This window comes from Phymastichus coffea, unplaced genomic scaffold, assembly GCF_024137745.1.
Source record: "Phymastichus coffea isolate CEN01 unplaced genomic scaffold, Cenicafe_Pcof_1.1 PCOF00037, whole genome shotgun sequence".
Classification (NCBI taxonomy): Eukaryota; Metazoa; Arthropoda; class Insecta; order Hymenoptera; family Eulophidae; genus Phymastichus; species Phymastichus coffea.
Genome location: NW_026706848.1, coordinates 522,288 through 543,106, shown reverse-complemented (window position 1 = coordinate 543,106; position 20,819 = coordinate 522,288). Strand labels below are relative to the sequence as shown.

The following is a 20,819-nucleotide window of genomic DNA, read 5'->3' as shown; positions in this document are numbered from 1 at the left end:
GCCGTTGCAATAGAACTCGTATGAACTGGTGCATTGTCATCATGGAAAAGAATTTTTTTGGCCAGATGCGGTCGTTTTCCCTTCAGTATGGCATCAGATTGGTCTAATAATGAGGCATTAAGTTTTCCAGTAACAGTTCTTTTATTCTATAGGTAATCGACTAATATTATATCACTTGAATCCCAAAAAATTGTAGCCATGATTTTTCCGACTGATCCTACCGTCTATACTTTTTAATAAACTACCAAATAACCTTAAAACTATTAGCAAAACCTCTACCCGAAAAAAAGAACTACGAAAATGGATAATGAAAAATCAGATATGGACAACAAAATAAATTGCAAAAATAAATCCAAACAATTACTTGACTTTATTGATAATTCGAATCTTACATCGGAAGTCCATGAAGAAACCGAATACCATAATAATCTACTGTTAGATGTACGAATATATATTTGTGCTAACTAATTATGCAGTTTATACTATAAAAAGATCACATAGGAGAATAACACAATTCATCTATAAAAAAATGCAGATTAAAACCATGGTAAAACTGAACAAAATATAAAAACAAGCAAACTCTTTTCTTAACCGAACAATATTAGAAACGCGATTTTCTGCGCCCCAACATCCAATTAAATTTTCCAAAGCCACGCAACAAGACTCAAAACCAAATCCAGATAAAAATAGGCCTATTAAACAAGTATTTGACGAAATAGACAAAATATCTTAAACAAATAAAATTACATATAGCATTGACACAAAAACCATCATCAGCTCCGGGAAAACCTATACAGCAACAAAACTGTATCAGGATGACGTACGGGCAGATCAACTACCTTGGAAACGTTATTGTACTTTGATAGAGGAACACAAGGAATACAAACATTCAAGAATTTCACTTCATCATTACAATTAGAACCAAAATATCTAGATATAGTCCTTGTTGATGATATTGTCTTCACATCATCATGCCAATGTAGTATTGTCATTCAACATAAACAAGTTTTTTTCTATATTGGTCGTTTAGTATTTTCTATTCTTCTGATTTATGTTTATATCTAAATAAAATGTTTTATTGATTCAATGCGAAACTACATCAAATGAATTGTCTCTTAGAAATCAATTATAACAATCGTCAGCAACAAGATGTATTAATTAGGTAATGATAATTGACTTTTGGCCTTGCTTTTTGTGATTATCGATATAAGATAAAGGTATCTTATTGATATCTACCTTTTGTGTAGTTATTTCTTCTTGATATTCTATCACCTCGCTTGTAACCTGGATTAGTAACAGAAATTATTTATTATGTATAATTTATTTTTTTTCATGTTGATATTAATATTGACCGGAAAAGTTTCCTTTTGCATAATGTCGTCGCTAACCTGTAAAATTCACAAATGTAGTTTTTTAAGTTATTATATTACTTTATCTACCTACACCCACACACACGCATGCACACACACACACCCACACACACACACACACACACACACACATATATATATATATATATATATATTGTAACGGGGTGGATCAGCTGGTACAAAATGGGTTTATTAAAGAACAAACTCTCACAATGCAGAGCTAACCGCCGCTCCGTTAAACAAGTATGAGTATACGTGTATTCGCTTTTACGTTTGATACTTTCGTTCAGATGTCTCCTTTCCAACAGAGTTGAACTCACATTAAGTCTCCTGACTTGTGACACTCAATCTATCTTAGGTGTGAATGACCTAATGTTTACTTCAACTATCCGCTTGATGAAATCGGTTTAAAAATTAACCAGTGACGGAGCCGTTAAGGTAGTTCTATCAATTCGACTATTAACGACAAGAATTAGTTAAAACTTTACACAATAGTAGATTAGTGTATAAATTCGATACAGGTTAAATTCCAGGGATGTTCATTACTGTTGAAGCGAGAAATTAATGTTTCAATTTTTTAGGGTTTAACCCGTGCTCTTATGGGAAATCAATTTTCGTCGCTATTCATATTACAATATTTCAGCAATTAACGACAAGATTTCGGTGAAATTTGTTTAGGTGGTAAAAGAATCTTCAACTATTATTTACCTGCTTTTACAATTAGCATTCATTACCTATGAGATTAGCAATAATAAGTTAACAAAGAATAAACCGTGTGTAAAATGTAAGCATGATGACTGCTAGGTAGAGTGGGCAACGTCGCATTGTATATAGGTTAGAATCATCGCGCGCAATCTATTCAAAATGCTTTGTGAAGTAGAATGGTCAAATACGAGGTGTGATCAAAAAGTAAGGTGAATTTTGAAATTTAGCGGGCTACGTCCGTTCGATCTTCGACTTTTTTATTTGGTTATGTCGGTACACTCGTCTAGAACATACGTTCCAAATTTCAGCTTTGTAGTATGTTTGGTTTGTTTGTGAGAGGCATCAAGGTTAGAAGAGATTTGCGTGCTCCACGATTTGCTGCTGTCTAAAAACATGGATCAAAGAGTTTGCATTAAATTTTGTGTGAAAAATGGAATCAAATGTTCCAAAACACTTGAAATGCTGAAAGTGGCATACGGTGAGTCTACTTTAAGCCAAAAAAATGTTTACAAGTGGTATAAACTCTTCCAAGAAGGCCGAGAAGACACCGACGACGAACCTCGTTCTGGACGCCCCAGCACATCAACAACTGATGAGAATGTTGAAGAAGTGTAGAAAATAGTGTTGGGAAATCGTCGAATTACCATTAGAGAAATTGCTGATGATATTGGCATCTCATTTGGTTCGTGCCAATCAATTTTGACGAGTGTTTTAGACATGAGACGTGTGTCAGCGAAGTTTGTTCCGAAATTGCTCAATTTCGACCAAAAGAAACGTCGCATGAGCATCGCCCAAGAGCTACTGAATGACGTCAACGATGATCCAGATTTACTCAACAGGGTTATAACAGGTGACGAAACATGGGTATACGGTTATGACGTCGAGACTAAGACTCAATCGTCCCAGTGGAGGCATTCTGGATCACCAAGACCAAAAAAAGCACGCCAAGTTCGATCAAATGTAAAGGTTTTGCTTACAGTTTTCTTTGACTGCAGGGGCGTGGTGCATCATGAGTTCTTGCCACAGGGTAGAACAGTAAATAAGGAATATTACCTGCAAGTTATGCGCAATTTGCGCGAAGCAATCCGCCAGAAACGTCCGAATTTGTGGAAAAATAAAAATTGGCTTTTGCACCATGATAACGCCCCTGCTCACACATCGCTGCTTGTGCGTGAATTTTTGGCTAAAACCAACACAGTAACGATGCCACAGGCACCGTATTCCCCAGATCTGGCCCCCTGTGACTTCTTCTTGTTCCCAAAACTGAAGAGGCCCATGAAAGGACGGCGTTTTGCCACGATTGAGGAGATAAGACGGCATCGAAGGATGAACTAAACAAGATCACAAAAAATGATTTTTTGAAATGCTTTGAGGATTGGAAAAAGCGTTGGCACAAGTGCATTATATCCGAGGGGGATTACTTTGATGAAGATAAAATAAAAATTGATGAATAAATAAATATTTTTTGAGAAAAATAAAAATTCACCTTACTTTTTGATCACACCTCGTATGTATAGAAATAAAAACTATAACTTCTCATCTTTTTCAAAATTTATTAATAAAATATCTATTATTTATAAATATTACCTCATAAACAAAATTATTAAAAAACAGAATAGTAATTATAACTAATAATGAATAAATTAGCTTAGGTTTTTTAAGAAACTCACATTCAATAGTAGAATAAAATAAATATAATTTTTTTAACCAAAACGAAGCTAAACTTATAATTAATAATCATACTAAAATTTATATATGAATTTATAAATTCGTAACAATTGCAATAGAACTTTTTGTTTTTATATCTATTCTTTGATTACGCTAATAAAATTAAGTTATGAAGGTATATATTAAATGATATTATCATTGTTTAACAAAAAATCATAAATTTTTTGAATAACTTTTTTATTTTTTGTAACTTTGATGTTACCATTTTCTTTATTACCTAATAGATTTTGTAATCCTTGAAGCTTATTATCTTCATAGGACTTTAAAATCATTTCGTAAGAGATTTGAGCAGCAGCAATTTTTTTGCGAATACCGCTAGAAGTACATGAATTTAATACGTTGAGATTTTTTAAAGCTTCACGTATTTGTGCATTCACATTTTGCTGTTGAACGATATCATCATACATACAGTACAAATAATCATTGTCTCATATGAAATATTAAATTTTGCGACTACTTTTTCTAATATAAGTACATTTGCAAGAGCATCGTGTGCTTGACTAGTTTCAATTTGCAAATTGTTTGCGACCGTGACTAATGTATTTTGTCCTTTTCCTTTTTTTTGCGTATATTTTTTTATTAGCGGTAAGGTATCGACAAAGCCAAAAATAATTGATTTAAAATAAGTCTCCATGAACGTCTTCTTCATTGCCATTAACAATCTTGTGTAATCGAACTTGCAGTTGTGCGCTGCTAAAACGCATTTCGTTTTGAATAAATATAAAAATTCATAGAAAGCAACCATTGCATCTAATAAAGATAATGTTTCAAGAATACGTCCGTGATGCATTAATTGTCCATTCGCCCAAGCTAAACCTGTTATTGCACTTGCTTCTTCATTTATTTTTGTACTTGGTTTGATGTATACTGAAAATGTGTAATTTTTAAATTTAGCAGCTATTTGCAATATATCTGACGTTTTATTCAAACCTCCAGTCTCCAAGTCAAAATAAACAATCACAGGTTGTGAACTTTCATCGAAATTCGCAATAGGTAGTGACCGTTCTAAATCCAGAAGATTCATATCTGTTTGGTAAGTAGCACCTTCCGAAAATTCTTTTTTATTTCTCAGCTCTGTTTTTCGTTTTTTTAAAAATAACCTACGTTTTTTAAAATTACGCGTTAACGATTTTTCATATCTTTTTTTGGCATTCACATCACTAGTACGGGTAAACTTTTGCGTGTATTTTCCTGGAGAAAGTGATAACTTTTTATATACATCAAGAATAGATTCTTCTCTTCAATTTTTTTTAACAACTGCACAGGCTGTTCTAAAATCTCCAGCAGAACAGGTCCCGTACAGTCTACTTTTTGGAGCTTTGCTGGCAATCATTCCATTCAAATTCTCGTTGGGATTACTCGATGTTCCTGCTGCAAATGAACTTGCTTTATTTGCCAACGTATCGAAAATAGATGTTAAATCATTGAATAAATTGAGATCTGTAAAACCATCCTTGGTAACTAAATGTCTATATGTATCTGGTTCCTTCAGATAACCACACCAAGATCCGCATTTTTGATGGTTGTTGAAACAATGATTTGTTATATTGTTGATAGCAGCCGACATACTTATTACATTACCAGCATTTTGAGCAACACAATAATTAAAACAATTCTGTAAATATTTTATTGCAATACCAGTAAGTTCCTTGTGTTTTTTATTAATTTTGTACAATTCGTTTACAAGTCCCTTACTGGTATGATTTTTATCAGATTGTTTAACAACCTCAAAGGAACAAGCACCACGCACAGCACTGATAGAGCTACTATCGTTGTCTGAAATTAGTATTCCTACTTGTATTTTTAATGTTTTAAAAAGATCATTGTATTCCGTCAGTTGGACTGCAGCGTAAGACTCCATAGCCTTAGCAGATCCCTCGAAGTTTAACCGGCAATCGTGATCATTATGATCATGCCCCTTATCACACATTTAACATTTCCTGTTTAGTGAAATATATGACAAAACTTTTTTCGAAAAATAGCCTACTAATGCTCCTGTACCAGTAAGACTATCATATGTCCTACCGGTACCCCTTGTCGTCCAACCCATATCATATGATGCTGCTATGCGTACAGTGTTGTTCTCTGGAATGTGTTCATACCCACATAACTCGTTTTCATCCGGAAAAATAAAGTTCTTATTTAGATGAGGTGACCTGGAATGAAAAGAGGATAAAAAAAGAATGCACAGTGTTCATTGATTTTGTTTATTTTCTTTCTAAAAATCATAATTCATCATATTATTGCAAATATTACAATTGATCATTAATTTATAAAATTATTGAGTATAAATTAAAATGTATATAAGGTACAATTTTCTATTCATTATTAAAGAGGACCTCTATGCTGAATTTCAATAATAATAAAATGAACAACATTTGTAGAAATAGTTAATCATAACGATTAAGAAAAAAATTCAGTAAAATAAAAAATATATATATAAAAAATAGTTTGACATAACATATATAATACAATATCTTTGAACACACTTTTCAATGAGTTGTAAACTTCTTCATTGTATGGTGTCGAATGAAAAAAATCTAATTTTTGATGTAAAGATCAAATTGATTCGAGTACTATTTACAAAAATAAAAGGCTATACATAGAGATCCTCTTCCCAATTCCAAATTGATAAACTAAAAAATTTCATAACACTGCTTACAATAACACATTCATTTTTTCCTGATGTAGTATTGTTTGTTGTCTTTCTTCGAGAGCTGCTTCTTCACAACTTGTATACGCTGCAGTCTCTATTGCTACGCCAACTTCTCTCTCGTGTACTTTAAAAGTATTCCAATTCATCGGAGGAATGTTCATACCACTCAGAATTTTATTTAAATGAGTATTGCCATTACCTGCATTGAAAACACCTAAAAAGAATATAAATAATCAATAAAATACTATTTGTAAAAATCTTAATACAAATCTTAATGCTTGTTGACATAAATCTATTTACCTGCTACAATTTTTGCGTTTACATCATAATGCTTGTTTTTTTGAAAGGATGTTCTTTATCAGTAGATACGAGGGAGAGTTTTTTACAATTACAACATTTCACATAGAAATTTGACGCTAAACCATATCTAATTTCTTTCTCAGCATCTTGCAAAGATAAAATAGAGTTGCAGTTTTGACAAAATAGTTGATCAGCCAGAGTTTGTAAATGTACAATTCGACGTCCTTCAATTTGTTTGCCTTCAGTAATCTCTGCATACTCTTCGAGATCGGTTTTGAGGTTATGCATCCCTTTTTTCGAACCATAGATGTTCCTAATGTTCGCTGCTAACTTTTTGCTCTGCATTCACTTCTTCCATACTTTCTCTGTCACTCTTCTTCCTTTCCAATAAAATCTTTTTCCTTTGGCGTTAATACTGCACTCTTCGTATGGCATTTTTGTCACTCCAAGACATCAAATAACGCGAGTCGCGCGAATAAATAAACGTGCTCAAGCAGAAGTCTAAGATGCGACGATGACAGATTTACAAAATACGCTAGTCAAATTCACAACTATTTGGCTTTGACTCTCGTAGTGCGATAGAACTACCTTAAGCAAAACGGGAACGAAATAAAGTAATGCAGCGAAAAAATTAATATCGTTTATTTCTAATAAACTACAGTCTTCGATGGGCCAAAAAACTTGCGCACGCGAATAGGATTTACAATTTTCAATAATATGGGGAAAGAGAGAGAGAGAGAGAGAGAGAGAGAGAGAGAGAGAGAGAGAGAGAGAATTCAAAACTCTACCGCGAAAGCTACGCTGCCTCGATCACGAAGATTGATGACTGCTGCAATTAATGCTGCTTTTCGCTGCTGCTGCGTTTTGCTGCTATTTCTATTGTCTGTGATCTATGATCACGGCTCACGTACGACGTGATCATGGTTTTGAACGTCCTGTTTACTCGCTCTGTGGGATTCGCTTGAGAATGGTACACGGGAGTCAAGGCGTACTGAATGCCGTTCATCTGGAGGTATGAATCGACTTTCTGCTTCTTAAATTCGGTTCCGTTAATAATAATAAGAAATCCTCAGACACGCCAAACCTAGTGACAATTCGCTCGTGATAATTCGTTTGTGATCGTCTTCCCATTGGCTTTGCGTATCGCAACGCACTCCACCCAGCGAGTAAAAAGGTCTACAAAGACTAGAACATACTCAAAACCTCAAGAGCTTTTGGAAAATGGGCCAGTGATATCATCGGTCACCACCTACCAGGGTCGTGACACTTGTCTATGACCCATCAGCCCGTAAGGTGCCCTTTGTTCCACCTTGCATTGCTGACATACCGGGAAACTCTTTACATACTCCCTGACCTGATCATACATCTTAGGCCAGTAGTACAAGCGCCTAGCTCCGGAAAACGTACGCTCTCGCCCTTGATGCCCTGCTGTCGGAGCATCGTGGACCCCCTGGAGTACTTGGTGCCTTTTCTGTCTAGACACAGCAAGCTTCCACGCCTAATCATTGTCGATGGATCCTTCGCCATCCTCATCAGACTAGTAGTGATACAGCTACCTTCCATGTAGGATGTGAGTGAGGGTCCTGGCATACCTCCTGGTATTGCTGTAAATACCAGGCATCAGTGGTTTCCAGCCGACTATTTATGGCACTCACTTCAGTCCCCTCCTTCTCATATATTCTTCATATATGTTTTTATTAAAGACAATGCGCCCGGCACCACATTGAGATCTCCCCTTCGATATTCAATATCGAAGACATTGCTTTGCAATGCTAGCGCCGAACTCGCTAGTCTTCCCATGGGATTTCTCATACTGTAGAGCCATTTCAGGCAACTATGATCCGTGATGACCTTGAAGTGATGCTCTTCAATGTACGGCCGGAACTTTCCAATGACCTATACCACTGTCAAGCACTCTCTCGGAGACTGTATGATTTCTCTTAGCGCTGTTGAATGATCGGCTGGCGTATTCGATTACACGCTCCTCTCTATCGACATCCTGTGTGAGAGTCGCCCCGATCCCATTATCACTAGGGTCAGTTTGTAGTACAAATTAACTGGTAGGATTGGGTGGTTGCAGTCTTGGGGCGGAAGTCATCGCCTCCTGCAACCTCGTGAAAGCTCGCTCTTGCTCCTCCTCCCAAGAGAAACGTACATTCTTTTTCGTCAGGCGGTTTATAGGTTCAGCGATCATAGCAAAGTCGGGTATAAAACGTCTATACCACGACGTCATTTCCATGAATCGCTTTACTTGTTTGACTGTCCGTGGTGTTGGATACTCTAGTATCGGTTGCATCTTCTCGAAATCTGATCTTACTCCGTCCTGGTTCACGAGATCTCTCAAGTACTTTACTTCTGTCTTACTACTGTCTAGAAGTGGCTTTTGGCTTTGTTGATGGTTAGGCCCGCACCCAGTATTCTCTTTAATACCATTTCTAGGTGCCACTTATGCTCCTCAAATGACGACGAAACCACAAAAACGTCGTCGAGGTAAGCAAAACCGAACGGATCCATATCCGGGCCTATTACCTTATCCATCAACCTCTGGAAGGTCGCTCCTGCGTACGACAGTCCAAAGAGAATCCTCTTGAATTGAAAATGCCCCATCCCTGGTACTGTAAACGCCGAAACCGGGCGTAATTCTTTTTTTAGGGGAATCTGATGGTACGCGCTGCTTAAGTTCAGCGGGGATATGAACTTCGCATCCTTTATCCTTCTTAGGATGTCGCTCATATATGGCAAAGAATAGGCATCTGGTTTGGTTTTTGCGTTTACCTTTTGATAATTTACGCAGAACCTATATTTTCCATCAGCCTTCTTTACCATCACCACTGGACTTGACCACCCGCTGGTCGCTGGTTCAATAATATCTTTTTCCAGCATATCCTTGACCAGCGCGTGCATTTTCTTTCGCACCCTGTCAGAAACTAGGTGGTACTTCTATTTGATGGGGCTAGCACTTCCATCATCTATTTCGTGCTCAACCCCCACGATACAGCCGAAAACCTCTTCTCCGTCAGGAATCAGTCTTCTGACGAGGTTCTCAATTTCCTCAAGCTATGTTTCCGTGGCCCCCACAGTTCTACCGGTGTGAAAAATGTCATACCATCAATTCCCGCCACTTCTATAGGTACTTTTACCTGGGCGTCCTTCAGCCATAATTTATCCTCATCGGGATTCAAAATTGCGTGGAACTCTCTTATAAAGTTCGCGCCTATGTAGCAGTTATCCGTGAGTAGTGACGTAATGGCAACTCTTATTTTTCTTATGTGATCCGTCTTACTTTAAAGGGGAACATCACATGACTTATGATGGGGCATGGGCGTCCGTCGGCGAGCCTTGCATCACCTGCCCTGGTCACATTCAGTCCGAGTCCCATCTCTGATGCCAATCTCAGCCCTAACTGACCCATTGCCGTAGATGAGGTCCTGGTATCATAGAGTGCTCTAATCTTAAAGTCACCTATGTCTACCCGCAACTACCGTCTGGTCTCATCCTCTAGGTCGTATCCACGAGTCGCATTTTCTCTTTCATTCGTCCTGCTTCTCGGTGACTTTTTCCCTTCTGTGGCTGCTACGACGATGGGCTTGCTCAATACTCGTGGACTCCTTCGGCAGTGGAGCTTTTTGTGTGGAGGGGCCCAAACCTTTCAGGTCTTCGGGTTGCTCGATCCTCATATCTATCGAGTCTTACCCCTCCTCCACAACTTGTATGTGGCCACCTCGTCCTTCCAGGATGACCACCCCCCTACTCTGACGAGGACTGGCATCGGGCTCGATCATCTTCTGCTCCGCTGTACTGCTAGGTCCCGGGCCTTCTTGATGCTCTACTAGTACCTGTTCAAATCCCTGAGTCGCCGACAACTTGCTCTTTCCAGTCGACGACCCGCGGTGAGTGGTCGAATTCACTGGAGGTACGAAGATGACCTCTTTTCTTCGCTCTCCTTCCCATTTTCCTTGTTGCAATCTGGGCAGAATTGACGACTGAATCCCAGTTTGCCACAAGCGGAACACTAAAGAGGCTTCATGAAGTCGATTTTCCGCTTCTGTCCTTCTCGCCACTCGCCAGGAGACTTGGAAGAAAGTGAATTCCTCCTTCTCCCACGTCATCGGCTTTTGCGCTGTTCTGAAGGGTTGTTCTGCCTTCCCTTGGCCATTTTGCGCAGGAGCCTCTCTATTCCCTCCAGGCGCTCCTCCATCTTCTTATCAGAAGTGGAGGTTTGCTCGGTAGGCCTCCTGACAGGTTTCGTCACTCCCTGTCCGCGCTGCGGATCTCCCTTCTTCTTATCACGATCCTTCCCTTCGCTGGTTACTGCAGCTGTTTAAGATTTATTACCAGCCGTTCTTTTGCTCCGCGAATACGCTTAGACCCCGATCCTAAGACAAAGTGTTTTGTACTTCGGTCGCTCTCCTATTAAACTCGCGTATTGACGTCAACTCGCTACGACGCAGCTGAATCTGGATGTTCGGAAGGAGGTTTGCATGCCGCAAGTCCAATAACCTCTGCAAGGGCATTGGTGGTTCCAATCGATTCACAAGAGCTACTAGGTTGGACACGTAATTCCTCACTAACTCATCTTCACCCTGGGATCGGTTCTGAGCTTCCTGCAACAGTCTTTGTTGCTGTTGCGTACTAGTACCGAACCATTCTCGGGCGTCAGCGACGAATTCGGCGTAACTTACCCACTGGTGCTTGTTTTTATTATACCAGGTCATCGCATTACCTTCGAGGATCTCCGATACGGAACAAAGCACCTCGTCATCGGTTAGTCCTGCGCTCGCGCACAGGTCTTCTAACCATGACAGAAACGTGTCCACGCTTTGTGCCCTACTACCCGCAAACCTCAATTTCCATCCGCGGACAATTTATCGAATAACTCGGATTGTGGAGAGCTCTGAGGATAAATAGGGAACGGTGCCAGACGATCCGCATCGACTTCTTTGTCGAACTGGTGCGGATCTCCCGTACTCCTCTTGATCCTCTTCACCTCCTCTTCTTTGGAGGGCTTCCGGTGGGGTGACGTCCCTTCTCCTGGGTACGGGTCTCGGAGGAACTAGTGTGCTTCCCGGAATAGTCTGAGTCGTAGTGGCAGGTGAATGTGTCCTGAAAGTCCACATTGCGTTTGGGGCGCGGTTGAATCGAATCGCGCGGGGATTAACAAACTGCATCAGCCATTTTATGCATTCCGTCCTCCAGCTCTCGTATTCTCTGACACGTGTCCTGCGCCTCCCGCTCCGCACACATCTGTATGCCCTGTAGAGTCAGAAGGGTCTCTAGAATTCGGCCGACCAGCTTGCGGTTGCGGTTGACTTCCTCCTTCAGGTACTCCCATTGCCCGGAAGGCTTCGCCAAAGGATAGTTCTCCTTGGGTATCCTTCCGGGTCCAGGACTCCCGCGATCTCAGATCCGGGTTGCTCCATCTCCTCTCCCCCTCCTTATGTTCCTGGAAGTGAAGGACTCTTTGGATAACGTCATTCTCTTCTTGGTGGTTGGATTCAACCTCCGAGTCCTCATCCAGGCAGGCGAATGTCCTTGATATATTTGTCAAGGTTATTCCCTCCCTGTTGATGAGTCTCAGAGGATGGTCGCTGTGCTCCTCTGCGCTGAGGTTTTCCAACTTGTCGCAGATTGTATCGAACCACACTTATCGGGTGCGCCTCCTGCGCCCCGCCACCTCTTTACTGCGCGTGGTCTCCTCAAAATCTGCCACGCTATACTCACCCTGCAACAATATCCGTAGCCTAGCCGCCTGCTAGATGATACTTCCGTCTCTGCGCAGCTCTAAATCCGCCAGATAGCGTTCACGCTGTCTGAAGGTCAGCTCTAATGTCCACGTGTCTATTAGGGCTGACAACAGAGCCATCTTGCATCCACACGGGTGTTGGATGCGGTCGAGGTTTGAAATATCGGCCTATTCAACCATTACCTCTTCCTATCACCCGAGGTATTAGCGGGGTATACACTAATTAGTGTTACTACGCTTACTGCCTTCTTTTCGAGGCGCAACCTCGCGAGATTATGAGTGCCTGTAGACCCCGTAAAATATCTAATTAGAAGATAAAATATTCTACTTAAGGTTGGAGCCTGCTGTTTGCTCTCCGCCTGGCTAATATTTCTAGGCTGCATACTTGGGTCGCGCTTTCTGCGTATACCGTCGCTCAGGTGCTTCCGGCCCCTCTTTACTGTGGCTCAAACGGGCTAGCACCTGTTAATCAAAAACGATTTGGGATCACTTTGATCTATTAATTATTACCGCTTTCGGCCCTTTTTTACAATAAATATTACAATTTATAAGAAAAAAGGTCGAAGTGATTCCCTTTTCCCCCTGCAGAGTATACACAACTCAAAATCTCACCTAACATCCGCTCAAACCTGCCTAAGCGCTCGCGCAATCGTCTCTCTCTCTCTCTCCCGTGCGTCGATTACCTTCGACGCACAATCCTATTCGCATAAAACGGGTCTTAATACCGGTTGGACACCATGGATTGTTAATTGTAAAGGAGTGGATTAGCTGGTACAAAATGGGTTTATTAAAGAACAAACTCCCACAATGCAGAGCTAACCGCCGCTCCGTTAAACAAGTATGAGTATACGTGTATTCGCTTTTACGTTTGATACTTTCGATCAGATGTCTCCTTTCCAACAGAGTTGAACTCACCTTAAGTCTCCTGACTTGTGACACTCAATCTATCTTAGGTGTGAATGACCTAATGTTTACTCCAACTATCCGCTTGATGAAATCGGTTTAAAAATTAACTGGTGATGGAGCCGTTAAGCAAAACGGGAACGAAATAATGTAATGCGGCGAAAAAATTAATATCGTTTATTTCTAATAAACTACAGTCTTCGATGGGCCAAAAAACTTGCGCACGCGAATAGGATTTACAATTTTCAATAATATAGGGAGAGAGAGAGAGACAGACAGAGAGTTCAAAACTCTACCGCGAAAGCTACGCTCCCTTGATTACGAAGATTGGTGACTGCTGCAATTAATACTGTTTTTCGCTGCTGCTGCGTTTTGCTGCTATTTCTATTGTCTGCGATCACTCGCGCACGTATCCAAAAGAACCCAGGAAGATAACTTTTATCAGCAAAACGGCAAAACACAGTAGAAAGTAATTTGGCGGTACTCTTACAAGCAACAGCTGAGGCTTAACTGAAAGTCTGAACTCTCACGCGCTCTCTGTCTCTTACTCTTAGACGTTCGCTCTAGTATTGCGAGTGCTACCGAATCGCGAACGTATCGATTGATTGAATCGACTACCGTTGCAATATATATATATTTGAATAATATCTCTGAAATAATTATAATCTCTGTCTCTTTCTCTATTCGCATCATAGTAGCTCAAAGATCTATTTTCCCAGTCAGATCCATAGTTCACGTAAGGATAATTACCTATTTCCTAATTTCATACCGGTAAGAGCCTATATTATTAGGATTTGACACTTGTGTTTATAATGTTACGTAAAAATATATACTTTATACTTTGCTTATTGCACAATTTTCCAGTTGTAGATGTTACGACTAAAAATAAATAATGTACATTAGTGTTTTTTTAATATTTATATGAAAATATTAATTTGGTTCATTTGAATAAAATTAGATGGTGTGCGCATACAGAAACTTGGACGGACCTGGGGTCGAAGAGAGACACAGATCCCGATGGGCACTCCCTCACATACATTCAATGGTTCCGCATTCGGATACACATATATATTTTTTTAACGTGAATTTTTATATATTTAAATTTATAAAACTTGGATTCATACCATTAATTTTATCTTCATCTAGTTCCTTTGTTATCTTAGTACTTTTGTCAGACACGTACATTATTGTTTGTATTGTTATATATTTCTTATTTAATACTTTATTTGCTTGTAAAAAATTGTATTGTGTACTACGGTTCATTACTTCATATTCTTCCACAATAGTATTTGCAGTTCTATTTTGCACAATTTTGTACTTTGAAGGTAAAATTATTTATTCAGTTTCTGTATTTTATTCGATCCATTAAGTCAATTCAAACAGAAAGAAAATTGACATTACGAATATGTGTAATGTTTATTTTATTACCATGAAAGCCTTGATATATGTGGAATTTTATCATTCTGAATGTAGTTCATTTTTTATAAGTTTTTTAACCTTTATCAACTTACTGATATTGACACTTTTTACTTTTTTTAGATATTCCAAAATTTGCTGCCTATCATGTTCGTGAGTAAGTATTGTTTTTTGAAAATGTATAATAAGTTCTTTTAAGTATTGAATTTATTATTGAATTCATAGAGTATATTTTAGATCTCTAATTATATGAAAATATGCTTTGTAAATTTGTTGTTTTACATTATACTCGAGTTTTGAGATAGATAATTACTGCGCTACACGAATCTTGAACTCAACAAATCAAATTATTAAACTATCATAAAAGTTTTCCATGTTTGACATTATCTATCTGAAATTTTGACTTATTATAAAACTCTAGAGAAAAGCTAATACCAAAAATATTTTTGAAACAAGAAAAAAATGACTAATCATTATCTGTTTATGTACTTTTGGTTTTCATAAAGGTTTTTTTTTATTATTGCATTTGTTGTAATTTATACAATATATTTCAGGTCTCTATTAATATGAAAATATACTTTAAAAATTATGCTTTAAAAATTTATTGTTTTGTATTGCACTTGAGTTTTGGAATAACCAATGATTACACTATATGAATCTTTGGCTTAATAAACCAAATTATTAAGCTATCACAACAATTTTAAATATTTGATGTTATCTTATATATTGTTTTATATACAGATAAAATGCCAGTTTATTAATTTCACTGTAAAACTTTTAGTAACTGACGTATTGATATTGTACAATTGGGTATATGATGATAATGACGTTTAAATTGATTCGTCGTTTGTCATTCATTGTATCTTACCCTGGATCTACAGTATCGTGCAAAAACATGTTAAGATGTGGTGACGGTCACACAATCTTCTTTCAATTTTTCATACAAGTGTTGCCTTAAAGAATGTGAAAAGATTTTTTTTAACCTAAACTGTTGCCTTAAAATATTTACTGTACGGAGGAAGCAGGTGTTTGTTTACGATTGTTTATTTTTCAAAATATTATTAGTACTTATTTTGAAAAATAAAAAATCGCATAAACAAACACCTGCATCCTCCGTATAGTAAATATTTTAAGGCAACAGTTTAGGTTAAAAAAAATCCTTTTCTCATTCTTTAAGGCAATACTTGCATGAAAAATTGAAAGAAGGTTGTGTGACCGTTACAACATGTGAACATGAAATTTTGCACGGTATTGTAGACCCAGGATTTTAATATGAAAACTTAATGTATTCCATTATTTAACCGAAATGTGGAACCATTGAATGTGTGTGAGAGAGTACCCGTCGGTATCTGTGCCTCTTCTCGATCCCGGGTCCGTCTCCGTCCAAGTTTTTGTATGCGCACACCATCTCTATAATTTCGAGTTTAATGATGAGTTTCATATTGAATGCGAGAATCGCATCTATGAAGTTGCTATATCTATGATTTACAGCTCCAATTTTATTAAACGTGTAAGTTGATGAGTTCATAATCTTTCTTTACATTACATTAGAAATGGTAATTACAACTAATTATTTATGATTTTAGTTTAATTAAATTGTAAAATACGTAATGGATACCTACAAGACGACAAATCACGGATATAGCAACTTCATAGATGCGTTTCTCGCATTCAATATGAAACTCACCACTATACTCGAAATTATAGAGATAGTATACGCATACAAAAATTCAGACAGAGACCGACCAGACGTTGGGGAGAGGCACGAATCCCGTGTGGACACTCTCTAATAATCGCATAAAGTTCGATGTTGGACTACTTGAACTTGCATTTTACTAGTCTTATTCCTATTTCTTATTGTCCTATTTAAGAACTAGGAACTCTTAACTCTGGTTTAAAGAGGATTTCTTTTTATAAAACCACCAGGTAACGCTAATATCAAAAATTCTCTCTCGGACTTTATATTTTACTTTATATTCTTGACTCCTGACCTCTGCTATCCCTAACTCTGATTCTTGGTTAGGGTAAGCATAAAATAGTCAATGAATCAAGGATTTATAAGTGTTAAGATTTTTTTGATATTTTCTGATGTTTGGTTTTGATAAATTTTTTACTCTTGCTATTATTGTCATGTTATTAAATACTAATGCGAATTTGCTATTTATACTTTTAAGAACAAATTTTGTCAAAACTTTGCTCAAGGCTTGATATTGGTATTTGTAAACGAGCCTTCAAATTTTCAAAAAACTTACTCGCAGCAAAAATACGATCTTCCAATCTTTATGATAATTTTTTTAATAAAACAATAATATATAAATATATGTATATCTCTTTTTTTTACGAATATATTTTAACAGGATTAAAATATTATAACCACAGTGATAGATCCACTCGTTATGTCACTCTCTCTCCCAGCACTTCGATATGTCATAATAATTATTAGTTAAATTTAAGTCTGTATACTATGTAACTTTTAGCAAGTAACATCGTGAAAGTAGAGGCAATAGAACACGATAAGTCGCTGTGAAGGGGGGAGGAAGAGACAAAAGACAGATCACGACAAGCGTAAGACAAGAGAACTCAACTTACTGCCACTGCTCGCAGAGGTGTCACCACGGAGAGAACTGAGAATGTATTCAGTTACGTTATCGCGTGTACGCGTTATCATTATTGTTATTATTCCGGCGAATTTGTTGTGCGTGCAAGAAATCGTCGCAAACATCGCTTTCCGCGTCATTCTTCGTACCAGATTTGTTCACGAGGACTGATAGTTTTGCGAGTGAGTAGGTGATGTGGTTTAATGATGCAGCACCCATTCATTGTGTCCTTGACATAGTTTTCGGCAAAGATGCAAGCAGCGTTTAAGCCAGTCAAAGGGGGCACGTCAGCATATTTGTAAGTACCGGTGTTACACTTTCTTTCTCTCTCCATTTTCTTTCTCACACACGCTTGCACTATGCGACACTCTCCCTTACATGATTCTATTGTTTCATTATATCGCTATTTTTTTTATCGTAACACTGCTGGTTTCTTTATTTTCCCCGGTTCATACTTTTTCTTCTGCTACATTACGACTAACCATTTCGCAATTCTTCCTTTCGCGTCTTGAGTAGCAAGGTACAACTGCACGATGCTCTGCACGGGCCCAGGAGCTGGACCACTTCACGGACGCCATAGCTGTGCTGCCAGATCGGATAACAATCGATCTATGTTGAAACCCGCTTTTTTCCTCAATTGCGCTATTGCTTCCCACTTTCACAGCATTTAAAATATTTTTCTCCCTGATATTTTTCTTCCTGGCGACGGCTAAAGCGAGCGATGCTGACGCTGTCGCCCGTTACCGTATATTGTAACAAAATATTTATCTATATTCTATAACGAGAAGTTGCTTTGGCTAGGTGTAGCTCACGAAGACGATGAGTTTCCATCATGTATATGAGCGGTCGTAACGCAAGTGGCATCGCACCAGCCTGTGGAATCATAGAGCGTGGGTTCGAGTCTCAAAATCCAATCACTTTTTTAACTTATTTGAGCCAAAGCCTTGTTATAGTGATATGCACCGAATTTACGACTCTTTTGAGAGAATAAGGTTTATTGGACATCTCAAATCATAAATGTGCAAAAGTACCCAAATCCCAAAAAAAACAGTACATGTCATTTAGAACAAATTTATCAATAATATCGAAATATTCAAGAATTGTTAAGGCCGACATCGCTTTTACGCCAATTTGCTGTTTTTTGATAAAGGTTGCTGTTGAGATGCTAAGTGCATTAACTTTAATGTTTCTTGAAGGCGTCAATGATCAGGAACTTAATTCAAAAGTGGATATTTGATTACCTTTGTCTTTTTATATTTGATTGGAACACCTGGATTATGGGACCAATTACACCCATAATACCAGTAAATTGAACGCTACCTTGAATTGGTGCTCGCGATTTTATATCAGCCTGAAGAGGTCAATAAATGTGCTAACGAAACGTTGCTGAATATAATTAAAATTAAGTGAATTTCCATCTCTCACTCTTTTCCTTCTTTGCATTATTACAAAATTTTTCATTTAACCTCTTGGTCATCTGTATTGGAACTGCTGCTGCTTATAAGACGCCTTTTTTTTAGAGTGATGGTATTTGGTAGATTTCGGAGGAGTACTACCTTTTTTTAGATATTCTTTATATTTTTTTGGCCGATTCGACATTTCTCATGGATATAAATATATATATATATATATATATATATTGCAACGGTAGTCGATTCAATTAATCGATCCGTTCGCGATTCCTCTACTCGCGATGTTAGTTCGAACGACTAAGAGAGAGAGAGAGAGAAAGAGAGGGCGCGCGAGAGTTTGAAAATAGTCAGTTAAGCCTCAGCTGCTTTTGCGACAGTACCGCCAATTATTTTGCACAGTGTTTCGCCGTTTTTTATAAAGTTTTCTTGAACTGTTTGATACGTGTGAGTGTAGCGAGGAAGCATCACAGCAGCAGCATTTACAGCAGCAGCAACAAAAGCAGCAGCAGATTTGTGAGCGAGGCAGCGCAGCTCATCTACTGGAGAAGCACCAACAGTTAATTTGACTAATTCAACAATTACGGCTGATCACTGTAATTGCACCGCAGGGTAGGTGCACCTCTCTTTTATTGCGCAACAAAATACTATCGAAAGTATTTTATCTATCGCGAGTGTTATTTTTTTGTATTCGCGTCGATCATTAGTTTTCGCGGCAAAGTTCGAATTTTCTCTCTCTCTCTCACCGAATTATTATCAATAATTGTAAATTCTATTTCGCATGCGTTAGTCTTTCGGCCCGTAAAAGATAGTAGTTTTTTATTAATTAAACATTATTAATTTTATTTGCCGTTTACGTCATTTCGTTTCCTAATAGCTTAACAGATCTATATAGGATTAAGTTTTAATCCGATTTTCTCCTAGGGGATTAGTCGGATTCAGCATTAGGTCACTCACACCTAAGATAGATCGAGTGTCACAAGTCAAGTAACTTAAGGTATGTGATGTTCGTATCACTTATAAATAAAAATAATTCGAACTCTCGTAATCTAGCTAATGAGTAAGAATTTGTTTCCGATGATTTTACTCTAATTTCAAGAAAATAGATAAATGAAACAAATATAATAAATAAGTAAATCAAATATACATAAGTAATTGCAATATATCGAGGAAAGTCAGACAATGCCCTAGTTTCTTATGGTGCGAATTGTCCCATAAGCAAAGCTAAAGTCTTTCTTTGATAGGATATAATTCGGCCCAAGTTTCTTATAGCGCGAGATGTTCTATAAGTCGAGCTCAAATTATAAGGAAAGGTTAGTCTTGCTTAGTAAATCACAATGAGAGAAAGAACTTAGGTGTTAATCCAAGTTTATTCAGACTCATGCGCTCACTTTGCAAGGCTAGAAGTGAATGAAATTAGCCTGTGCAAAGGTGGGCCTATTTATACACAGATTTTCCCGCTTATTATAGCAGGAGAGATTTCATCGAAAATTCGAGAGACATTCGCGAATTTTGAGAAATGATTTTTCTTAATTTACAAGTAAATAACCATTAATATTAAGTTTTTAACACATGTAAATTTTACAGAGTTAGTTATTTGTTAATTTTATACAGTATACAATTATCGCCAATAGTGTCGTCAAAAGTTATTAACTAATAAAGTTAATTAACGTGATATTACATTATTTACAATAGAAAATTGTTAAAATTTCATATAACCTTAAAGTTGATTAATTTTGGAAAATACTTCCAAAATTAATTATTTAAATTAATTAATAACATTTGAATTATGACTAATTTTTCATATTTGTAACGGTTTTCTTCTAATCTTAATATGCGATTATTAGATTAATTATCTAAGATTTCTAAATCATAAAATTGTCATTATCAAGTATTAACTTAATATTTTCGTTCTATATATAGCTTATTGTTTAAATAAATTATTAATTGTTTATTTATTAATAACAGTTGTTATTTAGCTGTTATTAATGA

General features: G+C 37.5%; 1 protein-coding gene across 2 annotated transcripts in view; it reads left to right on the top strand.

The window, feature by feature from the left end:
* Window positions 1-20,819, top strand: part of LOC131663662 (mediator of RNA polymerase II transcription subunit 28) — a 399,554-nt gene that overhangs the window by 157,974 nt on the left and 220,761 nt on the right. Inside the window, exon 2 of one of the 2 annotated variants that reach the window (XM_058934193.1) lies at window positions 14,945-14,978. The exons of the other annotated variant lie outside the window; for it this stretch is intronic. Within the exon in view, the coding sequence (XP_058790176.1) occupies window positions 14,945-14,978 (34 nt within the window). The remainder of the gene's footprint in view (window positions 1-14,944; window positions 14,979-20,819) is intronic. 2 annotated transcript variants of the gene reach the window in all.